At 46.0% G+C, this 17,426-nt stretch overlaps 5 protein-coding genes across 5 annotated transcripts; 1 reads left to right on the top strand and 4 right to left on the bottom strand.

The window, feature by feature from the left end:
- Window positions 1-4,812: 4,812 nt before the first annotated feature.
- On the bottom strand, window positions 4,813-5,230 carry PADG_11929 (uncharacterized protein; the record flags this gene model as incomplete). Its single annotated transcript, XM_010762848.1, has 2 exons — window positions 4,813-4,892; window positions 4,978-5,230. The coding sequence occupies 2 exons, from the start codon at window positions 5,228-5,230 to the stop codon at window positions 4,813-4,815; spliced, it is 333 nt and encodes a 110-aa protein (XP_010761150.1).
- An 834-nt stretch (window positions 5,231-6,064) lies between these two features.
- On the top strand, window positions 6,065-6,952 carry PADG_05453 (uncharacterized protein; the record flags this gene model as incomplete). Its single annotated transcript, XM_010762445.1, has 1 exon — window positions 6,065-6,952. One exon carries the CDS (start codon window positions 6,065-6,067, stop codon window positions 6,950-6,952), a length of 888 nt encoding a protein of 295 aa, XP_010760747.1.
- A 1,552-nt stretch (window positions 6,953-8,504) lies between these two features.
- PADG_05452 (uncharacterized protein) lies at window positions 8,505-11,382 on the bottom strand (the record flags this gene model as incomplete). Its single annotated transcript, XM_010762444.1, has 5 exons — window positions 8,505-9,337; window positions 9,400-9,798; window positions 9,870-10,196; window positions 10,268-10,888; window positions 11,004-11,382. The coding sequence occupies 5 exons, from the start codon at window positions 11,380-11,382 to the stop codon at window positions 8,505-8,507; spliced, it is 2,559 nt and encodes an 852-aa protein (XP_010760746.1).
- Window positions 11,383-15,083: 3,701 nt separating this feature from the next.
- PADG_11928 (uncharacterized protein) lies at window positions 15,084-15,611 on the bottom strand (the record flags this gene model as incomplete). Its single annotated transcript, XM_010762847.1, has 2 exons — window positions 15,084-15,216; window positions 15,271-15,611. 2 exons carry the CDS (start codon window positions 15,609-15,611, stop codon window positions 15,084-15,086), a joined length of 474 nt encoding a protein of 157 aa, XP_010761149.1.
- A 109-nt stretch (window positions 15,612-15,720) lies between these two features.
- PADG_05451 (uncharacterized protein) lies at window positions 15,721-16,947 on the bottom strand (the record flags this gene model as incomplete). Its single annotated transcript, XM_010762707.1, has 5 exons — window positions 15,721-16,239; window positions 16,366-16,517; window positions 16,563-16,630; window positions 16,710-16,740; window positions 16,812-16,947. The coding sequence occupies 5 exons, from the start codon at window positions 16,945-16,947 to the stop codon at window positions 15,721-15,723; spliced, it is 906 nt and encodes a 301-aa protein (XP_010761009.1).
- Window positions 16,948-17,426: the final 479 nt, after the last annotated feature.

The following is a 17,426-nucleotide window of genomic DNA, read 5'->3' as shown; positions in this document are numbered from 1 at the left end:
TGAAATGCTGTTTTACCCCTCCAAGAGCCAGCACTTTTTCGCTTGGACCGTGTAGATTCACTTGGCAATCGGCTTCCAGATATGAACAGCTCAACAGCTAGCCGTTGCTCCAACGGTGCAAACAACGCACAAGTATTAGGTTCAATCCCATAAATTTCATAGATGGTCAGGCATGTCTATCTGTCTACCTTCAAAAGTTGTCACAACATCTCGTCATATCAGCACATCAGCGCGCGCCAGTGATTGGATTTCAAATGTCTTTTCTGCATTGTCACAGAACCTTCAACGAACTTTTACCCATCGAATCTCCATGATCGCTGCTTACAATGACCATGGGCTACTGCAGCTTAAATAGGGTGATGGATAACGCCGCGCTTGTCCCAATCTTTCAATCCATCGAAGTCAAAGGTGCGAATAATACACTTTATGCATTACAGTACATGACCAGCGTGGAGAGAGAAAGATACAGGTGAAATGATGATTGTATTGAGATGTAATCAGACGGTCGTAACGGAGTTAGCTTTCCGCGGTTGAAGCGTAACTACTATTCCTTGCTGCGGAGTTCATGCATCATTGATATCTTACACCGACTGCATTTTCAGAACCTTTAGCCTTCAGTTCATCGAGTAGCACTAACCTCCACAAGACCAGACACGAGGCGAATTCGAATACACACAGACCACAGTGCAATATATTTCAAGGTTAACTTTCAACTCCTTTTGCAAAGTCGGCAGCGGAGATGGGGATGTTTGGTCGCATTTGTGGGATAATATTTCGCCGTCCTCCGCCTTAGCGCTCGTGGGGGGGGGGGGGGGGGGCTCAACGAGCTTCCACGCATATATGCAAATACCTGCCTAAGGTACCAAATGGTCGATCATCAAGTAAATCATTATAGCTAGTTAGGACTCAAAGAAGGAGGCAGAAGGTGAACGTGTTTGTAGATCACGAGACGATATTGTGGTCCCTCTGGCGGGTTGTTAAACTTTCATCCACGGAAAACCGCCAGGGATTGGACGATCTGCAGCGCGCCGCCGCCGTGAAGCCTCCATTTCGACATATTCTTTCTTTCGGTTCGTCCAACCTACGAAAGTTGAAGTCAGACCTTCGCCAAATTGAGCCAGATTTTGATGTCATTTAAAGGCATCCACCGATTGTGAATCAATAATAATTCCTTCTAGAGTGCCTTGTCTGCTTGAAAAAATGGGTTCTTTTCGCTATTTTGTTGCACGTCTCTCTCTTCTACGTTCCTGCAATTCTCGGGATTATTGGGTGCGAGTCATTGTTGACGCATGCGTGTTTCCGCTGGTCCTCGAAGGAAGCTAAGAAGCTTCGAAAAAGGGTTCTTCTGCTCCCTAAAGTTTTCTCACTGGCGCGGAGAGCGCGGTTCGATCGCTCTTCGTCGTGGCCAACACGGCCTCAAATTTGGGTGAACCAACTGTTATGTCCAGTCGGCTCTGAAATTGGACTTCTTCTCGTCAAATATTCCCCGGCCATGGCTACAACCCGGACGAATTGGATAACACTCCGTTTTCTTTGTTGCAATACTGAACTATTTATCACGCTGCACGGAATGTCTAGCTGAGATCCTTGTTGCTCTATGTATACTTCTCTGTTTGTTGCCTCTACTGTATCCTTTTTAATGTCAGATCGTCGATCTAGGGTACGTTCCACATATCTTGCTCGGCTCATCTTTTGGCACACAGTTAGTTCATGGAAGAGTAAAGACGCAAATGTTCTGTGGATGGGAAATAATTACTAATGCGAAGAAAGAAAGGAGGAATCACCAGTTAAAACTTTGAGTGAGACCTATTAATTCAATCTCTTGATTCAGAATGTTAATTTTGAATCCTTGGGCTATCCCAAGGCTCTCGTTTCAATCACGCCGCGTCGTCCACCAAAAAGCGCCCCTTACATAATAATATAGTGCTACTTTCATTCCGGTTCTGTGCCTAAGAAAATGACATTCGATGATACGGATTAGGTATGAGTTTGTTCAAAAGGAGTCGGCTGTCTTCCGCGCTTGCTGGACGCGTTTTTGCGGTTGGATCCAGAACGCATTTTTCTGCTATTCGGTTTGACGAATTCAGTTATCCACAAAAGAAGTTTACTCCAGTGAACTCCACAGCAAAAACTCACCCATTTCAATTGCATTTCTTTGAAACTGGCATCCAAAGCTGTTGTCTGTCCACTGGCTCTGGTTAAGCTCAGGCTGGCCACTCTTTCGTCGTAACGTATCACCCATCACCTTCCTTATTGCTACCGCCGGTTATATTTGCCAGCCCCTTTATCATTTCTGGAAGCCTGGAAGAATGCCCAAAGACACTTACAGATGGTGATCAGAAAGTCAGGGTTGTCTTCAACTCGAGAGTCTGCCAAGAGAGAACAACGACGTTGGAATGTCGGTAAAGAGAATGCTGAAAGGATGTCGTGGGATGTAAGCTGAAATGCGCAAATACCGAAAGATAGACGTATCTCGGTAACTGTGTTATTTTACACTCTCAGTGTCTCATCCTCATTTTGCTTTTTGAGGATGAACTCCTTTAGAGCTGCTTTGTTTGCTTTGCTGTTTCATAATATATATGTTGATGGCTAGCTTATTGATCAATGAAATTCTCAGAGTCAAAAGGAGCAAGTGAATGCCTGGCTCAGCTATTAGGCCTACAAACGCGCGTCTGGGGCATCAGTTCTTTTTTGAGTGTTTTGAGATGAAGCTTGAGATTCTGTCCCATTCTGCGAGTAGCAACATTGATGTTTCAGCATTGTCGTAGCTGATGCCTCTGAGGTACTACGAATCAATGGATTTATTTCATCCCCAATACTACGAGAAAATTCCCTCACAGAATTGCCCATATTGCTGACCCAATACTGATGAATCCAAGTAGGACGTAGTGAGGATGCTGGTTTGGTATCCAGCACTTCTCATACCCTTACAGGTCATATGGAGTCTCACTTCTTGGTCGGTTCAGGGGTAAACGGAAAGATTAAGAGACTGAAATCTCTTGATATTTGCTACCAACTCCAACAAAAGTGGAGTAATTGTTCTAGTCGACTTAGAGTAGTCTCCTCAATTCTTAATCAAAAAAAGTAAACCTAACAGGAAGCGATTGCAGTACAACAATTTGTTGCAAAGGAGGGGGGGGGGGGGGGGGGGGGGAACGTTAAAAGAAAGGGGAAAATAGCCCAAACTTCGACAAAACGTCTCAACCCCAGATTGGGGATAACAAAATCTATTCACCCTGAGCTGCTGCTAGCATCCCCCACTATGCCTCTTTGCTTTCGCAGAAGTTGAAAGGACACAAATTTGTTTCCCCCCTTTTTCAACGCAGATATCGGCAGCTATGGAATCATATAGACCTCCAGAAGGAACCCTCTCATGCTGGTTGATACACTCAGCTAAGTTGTAGCTCGTACATCCCGTGCAGACCTTCTATATGTCGGTCCCGGCTTAGGCCATTCTCCTGGACCAGCTGAAAAGTGATTCGACCCATGCTTTTCATGTTTACGCTTCATGAACTTTCATCGAGACATCCTGCAGAAATTCCGGCTTTTCGCGGCAGGGCAATTGGAACAGTGTTCCCCAAGCCCCCCCTGGCACATAGGCACGGTGATACAGTACCCATTCTCCCATTCCTACGTACAAGCGCAACAGTACATGCCATATTCAGGTGTTGCCATCCCGGGCGACCAAAACGGAGATGGAGTAGCAACCCCATTGTGTCCCATCCTCTGCCGGTGTCTCATGCTGGTTGCCGTCGCCTTGGTGCCTTAGAGATAACCGGACGCAGTAAATCGATAAGTAAACATAGACAACAAACCAGAAGAAACAAACTGCAATGAACATATGGATAATGAGAGGTAAAACATGAAACGGGATTGGTCATAAACAAGTTGAGATTGAACCACAAAAATACAACATCGGGGAATGCTTTTATATTATGCATCAAGGTAAGAGAGACTTCGTAATAGGGAGATTAAGCATAGGTACCTACGTATATAGGTAGTTAGCACCATTTTATCCCCATTTTAAAGGCAGGGCTCACCTCCTCGCTGTGGGGGGACAAACGCTGAAGGGAAATAGTTTCCATATATATATATTAGGTATATAATGTTGAAATGGTGGTATGGTCAGCGAAAGACCTATCTCGCCATGGAATCTTGTCAAGAGGAAAGTCCCAGCGTAGCCCGAAGTAAAGAGTGAGAGCCCAATGCTGGGTGGAACTGGTGATTGATATTAGAAAAGAAACCCTCTTTTCGTTGACTCCTGTTATTAAGCCTATCAATCAACTCCTATTTCCAAGTAGATCAGATACCATCTAATCACCTTATTTCTTCTGCCACCATTTCGATCTTTCCCTCTCGTGATGAAGGCTGAACATCTAGATGAATACGCCTTTTTCATCGGGAGAAGCCTGCAAAATGGGCGCTCATTCTTCACTTGTCGGGTCCAGATACCTGTCAAGGCAGCTGTGCTGGATAGTCTCAGTTATCTATACTGTCAAGCCTCTGGATAAGGTAAATAAAGTAAGGCGGGGAGTAGAGGGTGGTATCTCTCGCGTTCTTGTGATTTCTCGCCTCTACTATTCAATCAGCGGCATGGACCTTGTATTCTTCAAAGAAAACTCATTGGCCGGTCTTCTTTGCCACACTGCTCACCTGAACAAATACTCATAGGAGATGATATGAAGGATAGACGAAGTCAATGAGATCTTATACTTTCTATGTGCTTCTGGCCTCAACTTCAAATAATCCCCCAAATGTCAGACGGGATACATGTTTGATGGGCACAGGCAGTAAAGTAACTGTACCTGAGTTTCACTTGATCTCGCGTCTGACGATGACAGTTGCCATCGAGCGGTGAAGCATCACAGCATAACCTTGATTTAGCCCCTTTTCTTGACTCCGTAGTAAGTCAGTCAGTTAGATGCATACGTGATATAACAACCCCCCCCCCCCCCTCTTTTCTTAAAATAAACATACCGAATGCTCTCAGGCAAGTGAGGTAAATATCCCTAACAACTCTCCCCCCGCATATGGTGCCGCTGCCGTCTGTAAACATTTGGGCAATAATCACAGCATGTCTAATCAGCGGACATATTGCATAGCAGACAAGCTCCTCCACGTTAAGCACCTGCAAACCCACGGTCTGTGAGCAAAACCCCCCATCCACGAGCTCACCCACTTGTCCAACATCACGCCACGTCCACTCTTCGTGAGAGTCTCTCAGGGGCATCCCTTCTTCCAACTAATCTCTCCTTCTTTGCTCCGTACAATAGTATATCACGCTCCCTTCTCCTTTATTCTGCACGGTTGGGTCAGCCACTGTCTGTGCTGCTCAAAATATTCTGGCAGCTCATATCCACTTCCAGATGTCTTTCTGAAGGGGGTTCGGATATTTTTACCATATTGATCATCCCTAGAGACGGGGATGGATGCAAACTACGCTCCCTGTCTGACCCAGAACTCGAGACATTCCTACGAAGTGGATATTTCAGATGCAGTCATGACGCCTCCGCAATATGGGTATTCGTTTTGCAGCCAGGTGTGTCTTGTCTTGAAAATCCCACAAAATTAGACTTGAGAAGATAAATTAAAGAGAGATATTAACAACAATCGCTCTGGCAACAGAGACATGCAAGGAGAACGCGACTAGATTTAGATGTGGAGCCAATTGATTTTGAAATGTCTCTGGATATAGAGGAGCAGGTAGTTTTTCCACCAGTGGAGGGAGAATTTCATAGGTTTGGGTCCCCTTTGAGCAGGCAGATGTGTGCTAACTGCACCTGCGAGGAGGGAAAAACAGGCGGCTTTATCAGCCCAAAAAGAGAGAGATGAGAAAAGGATTAGAGGAGCTGGATACCACGTCTACGAGGTAGGGGCTCCCTGTATCTTGGGACAGATTGAATAAGACTAAGAAGAGGAAAGGAGCATAAAAAGAGATAGAAGACACATGCTAAAAAAGCAAGAAAATGGACAGAATAGTTCCCCGGGACGCGAGGGATGTCATGGGCCTTTTGTGAGCTTCTGCAACAGACATCAAGGCCCTCATCCGCAATCCAGAGCGTCAATGCCCCAAAACATGGACGAGGATGATGAAAGAGAGCCGGCCATCCGTGAGGAGGGACAAAACGAACAGAATCAAGACATATCAAGAATGGAAATGGGCGTTGGCTTGGAGGAAGGTGTGAGGATGGAGACGGACTCCAGGGGCTACGAGGCTGATGACGACGACGAACCATGCGAGCCGGTACACAGCTACACGCACATCCACACGGAAGACCGAATTCTAACATTGAGAATCCCGTACCTGGGGCCGGTGGGATGGACTGTCCCCGCCCGCAACGGAATACAGACCACCAGGTCATTTCTCATTTACCAGGATCCCACAGCTGGATACGCATCACCACCGATGCCGGCAGAGGCGGGGAAACACATCGACGAACATATCCATCTGCTAGCTAGCGACGACAAGGAGAACGTGGCTGATGACTTGGACGAGGAAGAAGATGAAGGGGAGATGATTGATCGGGATATATACGTGCAGGATAACATGGTGGCGGAGGCGGAGAGTATCGTTGCGCTTGCTGCCATGAATGATGGGTGGAATATAAGGTCGTTGCGGAATAGATTGCAGCATCTTGGGCATCTTGGGCAGGGGTACCATGGAGATTCCAGCAACGCCCAAACGAATGGTTTGGATCCTCAGCTGTACGGGTATGGTGATGATACAGGAGAAAGGTCCCAGCAGAACCCGGATCACCAGCACCAGCACCAGCAACAGGATGATCAGCCAGAGATAGAGATTAATGTCACTCCGGGTGGTTCGTTGGAAGCGAGTCCCGTACGGCCCCAACGGGCACATGCGCATTCGAACTCGATTGTCATGGTCAGTTCGTCACGTAGAGCTGGACGTTTGGACGAGGGCTTTGCAAGACCGCCATCAGGGTTTTTCTGAAGTGGATGGGCGGGCAGAGGCTTCTAAAGGAAGTAATTCCTGCTCCCTTTTTCTTCTGTCTTTTTTCACTTTTTTGGCGATGTAGAGGACCCTTTATCATTCACCATGTTGCATTCATATCCATACCACATATCTAATGGTAATAGAGGAAGGTGAGAATATTATGAGCATTTGATAATAGCAAGACAGGACAAGGCTTGACGAATCTAAAATAGAAAATAAATAAAAAGAAGCATCTGCCGTGGGCTCCAAAAGAGAAATTAATTAGTCAGGAAAAGTACCTGGCAGTTAAAGTATCTGAAATATTGATTCTACGTAAGATCATAAAGGAAATCCTCAACCGGTATTTCTCAACGCCATCAAGAGAGAACAGAAGTGCAGATTTGTACAAAGGCTGTTTGGTGGTGGCGACACGCTAATTAGGCTCCTAGTCAGCGCGGGAAACACATTCATGTTCGAGATGCAGCTCAAGGAACCATGTTACGCAACACAACCTCTCAGCAGTTCAAGTGTCGTCAATCCCACCTATCACAGAACAAGAACCGATGTTGGTTGGACCTTTTTCAGTTCACAGCATACCGCCTACGAGGTTCGATTCATGGACTTCCATTCTTGCTAACGCCATTTACTATATTCGTGGTACCCTTTTTACATAATTTTTTAAAAATGTCCATGTTCAACTGCAAAGACATTTATGAGCCGCAAAATCGAAAATCTTTAAGGCTGTAAGCAGAGAAAGTAGAGTGTGATTGGTGTTTTCGGATGAATAGGGGCAAAAGGGGTACGTAAAGCGAGATGCATATTCCGGGTATCTGCATGGATAGTATACTTTTGAACAAGGGGTTGGATGATTCATCTGAGGGTACGGATTTGATGCTCCAAAGGAGTAGACAGAAAGGACAAAAGAGAGAGAAACCGGTATTTTTATGTAGACAACGTTGAAGTAGCAGCAGGGATTCAGCCCCTCTCACAGAATAATATAGGAAGAACATTTCCCCTAATATAGGAAAAAGGGCAGAGAAAATACCCTTCCTGCTCAAGAATGTGGTCATCGTCGATCAAGAGCAAGCCAGCGAAAACCACACCAAGCAGCAAATAAAAGCCGAAAACTGAAATGTGAAGGGACCTAAGGTAAGGAAGGAAAAGAAAAGAAAAGAAAAGAAAAGAAAAGAAAAGAAAAGAAAAGAATAGAGACTAGAACTCAGCAAACGAAGGGTATATTGAAATCAACAGAAAAAGGGGGGCCACCGAATATCCGTCTCCCTGGACTCCCTTTTCCTGTCGACGATCGGGACGAAAATAAAAGGTATATAGCTATCTTGTCTTCATGACACCAATCCATCCATCACATTATGATTATTTTGTATTCTCAAGACATAACTCCTCGCCAGCATCACAGACCACCCCACCCACCAGCTCCTTTGAAATCGTTCTTCAACACTACCGCCTGCCATATCATCCATTACATTCACCCGATTTTCCTCACACCTCACCACAACGGAACGACAAAACCAAAATCAAGGCACAAAAGGAAGGGGGAAGAGGGGAAATCTTAATAATAAATCTTCTCCTCATATATAGGCGGCACCCCCTTGGCCTCATCCCACGAAATCTTATTATTCTCATCAATAGTCGCATCTTCATCTGTAATCGGAATCACCTTGGACGTATGCGCCACCTCCTGCCTGCTCACACCACCCGCATCACGCGGAATCCACAGGAGCGGCGGCTGCGCCCCGACGCAGGGCGGGTAATAGGCATTCTGCTCGACCTGGGGAGAATAGGAGATTTCTGCAAAGTCCTTCGGTACTAGCTTGCGCAGCGTTTCGTAGTTGCTGTATTTGTCGGGGCGGAAGAATTTGCCAATTATGCCCTGTGGTTTTGTCGGGATGAGATCTGTGGGGGAGGTGATTCCCTTTTCGGCATCGGTGCCCGGCTCTGCGCCGTTCTTTACGTCGTTGTTGGATGGGCCGGCGGTGGTCGATTTTTCGGTGGTACCATCACGCTCCGAGGCATCTTTTAGGAGCAGATCTTCCTCTTCTGATTCGAGATTGCGCGGGAGGTATTTGAGGAGTGGTGTTACGGCGGCGTTGAGTGAGATGTGGTAGATGAGGACGAAGACGAGGAAGATGACCATGAGGACTAAGGGGCCAAGAGCGGTTTTTTGGTTGCCAGCGTTGATGCCGAACAGACCAATTAGGCAGAGAATGAGCAGGTAGCAGCCTACTGTTGTCTGTTGCAGAGCACGTGGGTAGATCATGCCTTTTGTGTCGATGTTGCTGTTGGTGACGTAGAGCATGTTGTAGCGGTAAGCGGCGTAGAAAAGGAACAGGCCGATGGTTGCGAAGCCGAGGACCAGTGGAGCGATGGCGCTGTAAGTGATGGCTTTTGAGACGCCTAATTAGCATATAAAGCGAAAATGATAATTAAGGCATAGAATTACATACCGATCACGCAAAGATTGGTTAGGATCGGCAGGACGGTTCCCCAGCCGAGTCCGGACAGAGTTGACCAGCGCTTGTACATCTTTCGAGGCGTGTTATCGAACAACTTGCCCAAGATTTTCGAAACAATCAGACCAGAGATCTGGAGGAGGGCCCCCGCGCTGAATGTGAGACCCTGGAGAATGAAATATGCAATATAGAAGTTGGACGCTTTGGGGATTTTCTCTGCCAGCATCTGAGCTGCTTTCTGGGGTTCATTAATGATGTCGGCCACGGCGCTTGAAGCTGCAGAAGACAAGGTAGTAACGAGGAACACCTGCACAACCTGGAATGTGAAATAGAAGTTTTGAGTCCTGAGTTCCACCGCCGCTGTGGTTGGCACACCACCGATTTTTGCCATCACTGCAGTTGGAGAAGGAAATTAGTGAGTAGCTCGGACGTGAAATATCTGGCTGGGAAAACTAAACACTTACATCGAAGTATGATTGGCAAAAGAGCCATGAGAACCGCGAGAAGCACCGCGGGGAGGAGAGCAGTGATAAGACCCAAAATGACTGGGGGGCAATTCTTAATGAATCCGAGGAATTTGACCTTTTCTGTGAGGAAGTTGATGTTCGAGATGGTACCGACAACTGCAACAGGAATTGCCCAGAAGATGATGAGAGCCACGACGGCACCGATGGTGGCAGCATTTCTGATAATAAGCTCCCACCATTTGATCCTCAAATTGGACCAGATGATATCCGACGGATTGAGACCAATATATCTCGGAGCCATGTGTAAAGGCTGGTTATGAGCAACTGCAAAAGGATAATGTTAGCTAGCGACTTGAACCATTGCTACCCTATTTCAGATGTCGACAGCTACATACCCATCTGATATGCAGCCTGAGCATCCCTCTGCGTGTAGAATTCGACAAAAACGGCTGTAACTTTCTGAGCATCACCAGCACGATGCTTCTCCTGGAGAGCTACGATTTCCGGACTCAAGCGCTCAATCTCAGTCCTGGCCCAATTGATCGTATCGACCTTTTTACCAATAAGCGGTTTGAGTTTGTGGGAGGGTCTTTGTGAAGGTTTGATCCAGCGAGCAGCCACTGAGCCCGATTCCCCCTCAGCGTCATTTCCAGGAGCGAGATTATCTATGTCGTTGTTCTCCTCGTCAGCCGGTTTCCCCCTAAGAGCCTTAATGCGTGCGCTATTCGCCAGTTTAATGAGCTTCGTTTCAGCGCCCTCAAGACGGTACGCAGCCTTATCTCTGTCGTCGACCATATCCTCCAATTCTTTGGTTTTTGTTGGGATCCAAACATTCTTCACGTTATCGTTGCCATATATCCGTCGAATCTTTGCTTCGTCTAGGTATTCTTCCGGGACGGAGGTGAAAAGGACGGTTTTGGAAGAGATACGACCAGCATAGAGCGGGGAAAAGAAATATGCCTGGCGCAAGTTGATGAAGAACAGTAGCTCTCGTGTGATCATGAAGAAAACAAAAGCTATGAGGTATCTAATATCAGCAATTTGATGACTGACCATCTCGTCATCACCATGGATAATCATCGCTACGTCTTTCGATAAACAACACGCTGCGCCCAGAATAAGTAGACCTACAAACGAAGATCCATGCAATAAAAGTATGGGCATATAATTTATTTAGATTGTTCTGCACATTGCCAAAAGTGAGCAAGTCCAATTGCTTCAATCCGCCACCGCCAGTAGCATTGACGGGGAACAGGACTGGCCAGGTGATGAGACAGCCAACGAAGCAGATGGCAGTGGCAATCTTAATGTATCGGAGGAGGAGGTAGGCGTCAAGGGAGTGGTGCCGTAGCACGAATTCATCAGACAGTTTCGCCATGGATGTTATCCAGCCAAAGATTCCAGGGGATTGCTCTGGCGTACGCTCCTGTTCGCGCAGGGAGCCGATGTAGGTTCGGGGGGCATATTGGCGGCGTTGACTTCGACGCAGGAGGACGAAGAGCAGGACCATGGCCCCCGAAACGGCGAGGGTGGGAACCAAGGTCGACACAAGCCCGGAGAGGGAGTTGGAGGCATCCTTGGGATCCTCCGTATCCTAAGAGCGGGTGGGAATACCCTGCGTTAGAAAGCGATGCAACGACGGAGGAGAGAGTGCGAAACATCATAACTTGATACAGCGGGGGAATTGAAGGGCGTGCGCAGGCAGGAAGCATAAGCCTCAAAAGAACAAGCAGAAGCGAGAATATTAATTTACTAACCATGGCTGCTGATGTTGCTCTCAGCTCCACCTGTCACAGCTGCACAACAGAAGTGGATATTTGGCTGCTACCCGCAGCAAAGGCGACGAAGGGGGAGAGCAAGTAACAGAATCTGCTGATGCCCCTCGTATGAAGCGATGATTAAAATGGGAGAGAATTTGCAAAAGAGGGGAACAGAGAGCAATAAGTACACACAAACCAAAGAGTAGTTAGAAAAAAAAAAAAAAGAAAAGAAAAGAAAAGAAAAGAAAAGAAAGGCAGGGTAATAAAAAAGTGCGAACGAGCGTGGGTGAAATAATACAAGCAAGATTCCAAGTGACACCAGATTAAATTTTGTGGGACTCCTCGGGGAAGACCAGCAAGGGCCCCGTTGGACTGGAACAGCAAAACAAGATTCCAAGGAGTATCCCAGAACAGCACCCTTTTGGCTTGGGAGTGATGCAGCAAGGCCCAGAAAGGGGCGTGAAAGCCACGGATCGATTGACAGCTGTTGTTCTCTCTAACTTTGAAGCTGCATAGCTGAGGTTTAACTTGTTGTTCGCCTGTTCTCGCCACCGCGCAGAAGCGACTCGTGAGAAAAGAAAAGAATACTCAAGGCACAAGCAATAGAGTGCGTCAAGTCCATCTGAATGGATAATGTGCGATTGGACATTGAACCAACTCCCCAATGGAGCTTCTTGTTTCCTTCTTATTATGTTTACGATCATCCAAACTCAACCCCAGTGCTGACCCCTTCTGGAGGCGATTCATACAGGGCAACCAACCCGCTGGACGATCTCAACATCTCGATCTCCACAAGCCGCAATTGGAGAAGAGCTAGAGAATTGAGAAGAGGACAACTACTAAACTTCCTCCTCCGCCATTCCTTAACCAAATCTCGCTAGCACTGGTTATTCATTTGGCACAGCACTTAAAAATTGACTCTTCTGAAGAGGACGCGCTGCATATCTCCATCGCCCTTGGAGTTCCCAAGGAACTGAATAACAAGCAGCTAGCAGGGAGACGTGGCCAGTTTCACGCTGAAGCATCCCAGTGCGCCAGGCTATCAGATGCGAATTGAATTTGCCAGTGAGGATCTCAGATCTTGCTGTGGCTGGAACCACCGCATGCAATAGGCCAGTTGGGAGCAAGACAACGGTCGCCAGTTCGTCCCTGTAGCCAAAGGATTGACTACCATCGACTATCAGTTTTAGGCTTTCGAGCTTAATTGGGCTGGTTTCAAGATGGACATTTCGGTTCCCTCTTCCTGTGAGTGGATTGATTAAAGTTGGACCTTTGAGGAGTATCAGTTCTTACACTTAACGTCCAACTCAAACTTTTACAAGATTATTACCATTTGAATGTTCTGTTCACTTAAAATAAATATCGTTTAAAGAAGATAATAGTTGAAAATAAAGTTCTTCACTGTTAGATACAACTGACTTTTCAGCTAAGCATCCAGTTTCCAATTTTCTTGATTGCAAATTGACTCTAGACACTTTGTCATCTCATATAAAGCAGTTTAGTTTCCCAAGGTTGAAACTAGTGAAGAGAAAAAGAGCATTGGACAGATGAATCCACTCATCATAGTCCTCAGCCACAATGCAGTCAGCAGAGCTTCATGTGAATCTTTGTCAGTCATATCACATCTGCACAAGCCCAGGTTCTAAGCCACAGGCACAGAAATATCTGATGCCATTGGTATGCTTAACAAAATTCATGATGATAGCTAACTAACCAACTAGTTGCAGCAAAGTAATTGATCACAGGGTCTGTGAGAAAGTCAAAGGCAATCAAGTCAGTCAAAAGTAAATTAAGAGAGAAAAGAAGGGAATTTAAACAACGTAATTTGGCTGTTTTGTATTTTTGTTTTTATTCTTATTTATATTTTTAATTAATTGCATGCAAGTTTATGGAGGAATGCCTCTGGTCCTCCGGAACACAGGACGCTGACTACGGCATCTGAGAACCATTAGACATCGACATCGGGCACGGGTTGATTTACTCTGAGCGGTCAATCATGTCAAACCGCGGTTGGTTATACTCGAGAGCTTATCCCACAATAGTTAGTTTGACATGGCATAGAGCTATGATTATAGACAGGCTAAACAGGGGGTTAGGGATACTTGGAAAGGTAAAATCGACTCTGGGGTAAGCTAACTGAGCGGGAAGCTCGTTGAGGTCATGTCATGACTGATTTAATCCGGAGCTCAACAAGAACGGGGTTGATGAAGAAGTTGTGGGTAGAAACTTTTCAAGTCCCTCCCTACTACACTTATTCAAATACTGTCAAATTGGTCCACTGTTACCATACACTTAGGTGTACATTTATGTTTCCTCTCCACAGCATATCGTCTCACTTCCAGGGTCGAGGTGACATAAGAGGATCTACGACAGAACATCCCCGGGGTTGGGCCCCCTTTCTTGTCTGCGCATGTGTACCTGTGTTCACCGTGAAAGCAGGTAGGGAGAAGGAAAGTCCCGGGAAGGAGGTTCTGAGGGTTGCACCCACCGAGTAACTGCACGGAGGTTTCACCGCAGAACGTCTGTAACTGACAACGCATAGCACACCCAATGATGTTAAGTGTCGAGATGGAGAATGGCAGTTTGGAAATGCCTTTCTGACTTGTAATTGATACGTGGGAGACACTGGAGGCATTTTTGCACGAGCGCCGTGTTGATTTTCTGCGGAGAGCAGTGGGTGGTGTAGGAGTGCATTCGGGCGAATGGGCATGAGCTGGGTATTCTATTAATAGCATTCCCAAGGAAGCAGCAGGCCCGTGGAATATTTTGGGTGTAATAATTGGGGAAACTGTGCGACTCTGAGTGGGAAAAGCGGATAGAACTCTTAAATTTGCTAGACTTTTTGTGCTGACATCGTTATGTACATTGAGGGAGTAGGAAGATGTGCTTTTTGTTCATTGTCGGCTGAATATCATTCATCGCATACATTGAGGGAGTAGGAAGATGTGCTTTTTTGTTCATTGTCGGCTGAATATCATTCATCGCATTAGAATGGATACACTGCCTAAACATATCCACTGAGATAAGGCTTTTGGGAGATGCGGATTTGACTGCTAGTAGGGAAGTTGGTGTCAAAGGGAGTGTTCCACACCCCTGCAAATTTGGACGTAGGTCCTCTCATAGATAGGATGTCGTCTTCAGTATGCACTGTTCGTAAGAACTGCGCTTCCCAGGAGTAAAGAGGCGGTCCGTTCAGGAGCGAATTTTGCTTGTTGTCGTCGGACCGATTTGAAAAAAAGATATTCGTGATCGTATTTCGAGATTGTCTTATGTGTGGGTAGCGACAATATCAGCTCTGGTGCTCTTGAGCGGTTTAGCGAGAGAAATGTTATAGTTATTGATTCAGACGGGCTAAGAGTTTTTAAGTGTTGTACCAGAAGAAGCTCGAAACGTTGGTGCTAGATATCAACGTTCAACAACACGAGATGCAACAATAGAAGATGAAGCCGTTTTATTCCACGGGTTGCACACGGTATTCGGGTTCCACCAGCTGGAGAACATGGGTTTTAAACTTTTCCACAGTGATATTAAAATCCGGAGGCCTGAGCATGAGGAATGAAAATAGTAACTCAAGAGAATCGGAACTGCAGTGATGGAGGGATCTATGTGAAACTATCCATCATATATCACCGACAAACCAAGCTCGATCCGGATTTCTTAGGTCGAAATCACACCTGTCCTCCAGTAATAACCACGAAAATGATTCGATAGGGAAATCGCGTTCGATATCGTATTCGAGCACATTTGTGACCATGTGGTCGAGATACCGTATGCACTTATCGGCGGACTCCCGTTGATCCCAAAGCGCCTTACTAGGGTATACCAAAGAGGATGCTCGGCATAAAGTAGAAAGCTCATATTTCAGGACTCCTACTCGTTTGTTTTCAGGAACTTGGATGGGATGTGGTCCTGGAGATAGGATCAGGATCAGATGCAGAGAAGTCATATATTCAGATGCGGATGTTCGCTGGGGGGTCATGGATAGAAATTCAGGTTAACTTTGACAAGAGGCCAAAGAATTTGCGTTTTCAAGAAACGGGAGCAGCTGCAGATGCATAATGCGTATAGGTATCACGTAAGAGCCTCTTCTATCTTCGTCGACTCAAGCTCTGCAGTGCGGCATCCAAGTACTTGATGGATTTGCATTTGTTCCCGTATCTGGCCTCTTGTACAGATAGAGCAGTGAACGCCATCGTCGAAGCACCATCCCCTTGGTATTGACTATTTCCCGGGTACGCGTTGAGCATGTTCTCAGCAGGGGAGACGTACGAAGAACTTTGAATGTTATTCTTAGTTGACACGCTAGCTAGATAGCGAGCGGTGTACGTAAATACACAAACGTGAAAAGTCATGGTGTGCATCATAGCTTCTTTGTACACAGATTGCTTCATAAAATGGTTCTTTCCTGGCCATGGGGTTAACTTTGAGATCCAGCAATCCACTAGTTGCTGCGATTCATCATTTGGCGGCGAGGGCAGCGCATCAAACGGATCTGGCCTGGTTTCACCAAGAGCTATCTGTGGAGACAAGGATCTAACTGCATAGGAAGGTTCTTGATGTGACTCAGAGGTTAGGGTCCTTGATTGTGGTTGTTCAAGCGGCGGGCTCTAGAATCTAGATGTTAATATAGACGTTGGAGAGACTCCCTTCATACCAGAGCAATGATAGAAAAAAATTGAAAGTAAAAAGACAATTTTAAGGAACAGATTGTTCAATTATAGCCGGCCGCATACTCCAGACCGTATATGTGCTTGCGAACTTGAGGAATAAGCATCAGAAAGCTCGTTTCCTGATGCATTCTCATCCGATTTCTTCGTCCATGCGAAAAATCGAGGCTGGCGGTAGCACTGACTGGAGACAACACCTAATAGGGCTGAGCTTTTTGCTTTTTTTGGTTTTTGATGTAGTTATTGTTCAACCACATGTGAACGCTTTCCTTTGTTCGATGAGGTCTCATCTACAGGGAAAAACTTCCGACTTTGGGATGGAATAACGCCACTAGCGGAAGAGTATAAAACGCTTAGTGGGAATTACATCCAGATCAACAGAGCAAAGCAGTTTTGATTGGGAAGTTCACTGGTGATAAGACTCTTGAGATTGGGCTTTGGCTTTTTCAGATTTCGGGACGGGTCCCCAAGCAGAGTTCTCTAAATGACTGCACTCTAATCGTGACCCAAACCCTGAGAATTCTTGGCCACGGCATGGTGAAGAATATCAGCATTTGAGATGCATCTTGTGTTGGTCCCTTGAGTCCTATGTCGTAGCTCGATACGAGCCGAAGGACCCACAATTTCAACCCCGAGAGTCCAAGTCATCGTCGACTCATAAGTGCTGAAATATGAGAACATCCATTCCGTCAACGTCTCAACTTCTCGGGCTTAAATATTAACGGTCTCGAGGCGGCTGAAAATGAAGGGAGCAGTCTTTGCCTCCATTAATAGATTTAAATGGACGTTTCAAGCAGGGAACGAAGTTTCAGGAAACAAGAACCGCTGCTTAAATGCTGCGAATATCTTGGCTTTCTTGAAGCCATCTGGTATATTTTCTCCTTTTAAATCAGTCTAAATCTTCATTTCATTTTTCTTCTTTCACCTTTTTATTTATTTATTTATTTTCATTTTTCATTTTTATTTTTAACTTGCACATTTCAAACTCACTTCTGCAACCGCAGTCGCAACAGTTAAAACTACAAGCTATGTGATAAATACAAAACTCCTCCGAAAGCCAACCAAGGCATGTTCCCCCTTTATCAAGTCTGACTCATTGATGATGTGCAACACAAATAAAATAGGCA

The sequence above is a fragment of the Paracoccidioides brasiliensis genome (genome assembly GCF_000150735.1).
Source record: "Paracoccidioides brasiliensis Pb18 unplaced genomic scaffold supercont2.6, whole genome shotgun sequence".
Classification (NCBI taxonomy): Eukaryota; Fungi; Ascomycota; class Eurotiomycetes; order Onygenales; family Ajellomycetaceae; genus Paracoccidioides; species Paracoccidioides brasiliensis.
Note: the sequence above shows the minus strand (reverse complement) of the source record. Positions and strands in the feature narration are given on the sequence as shown.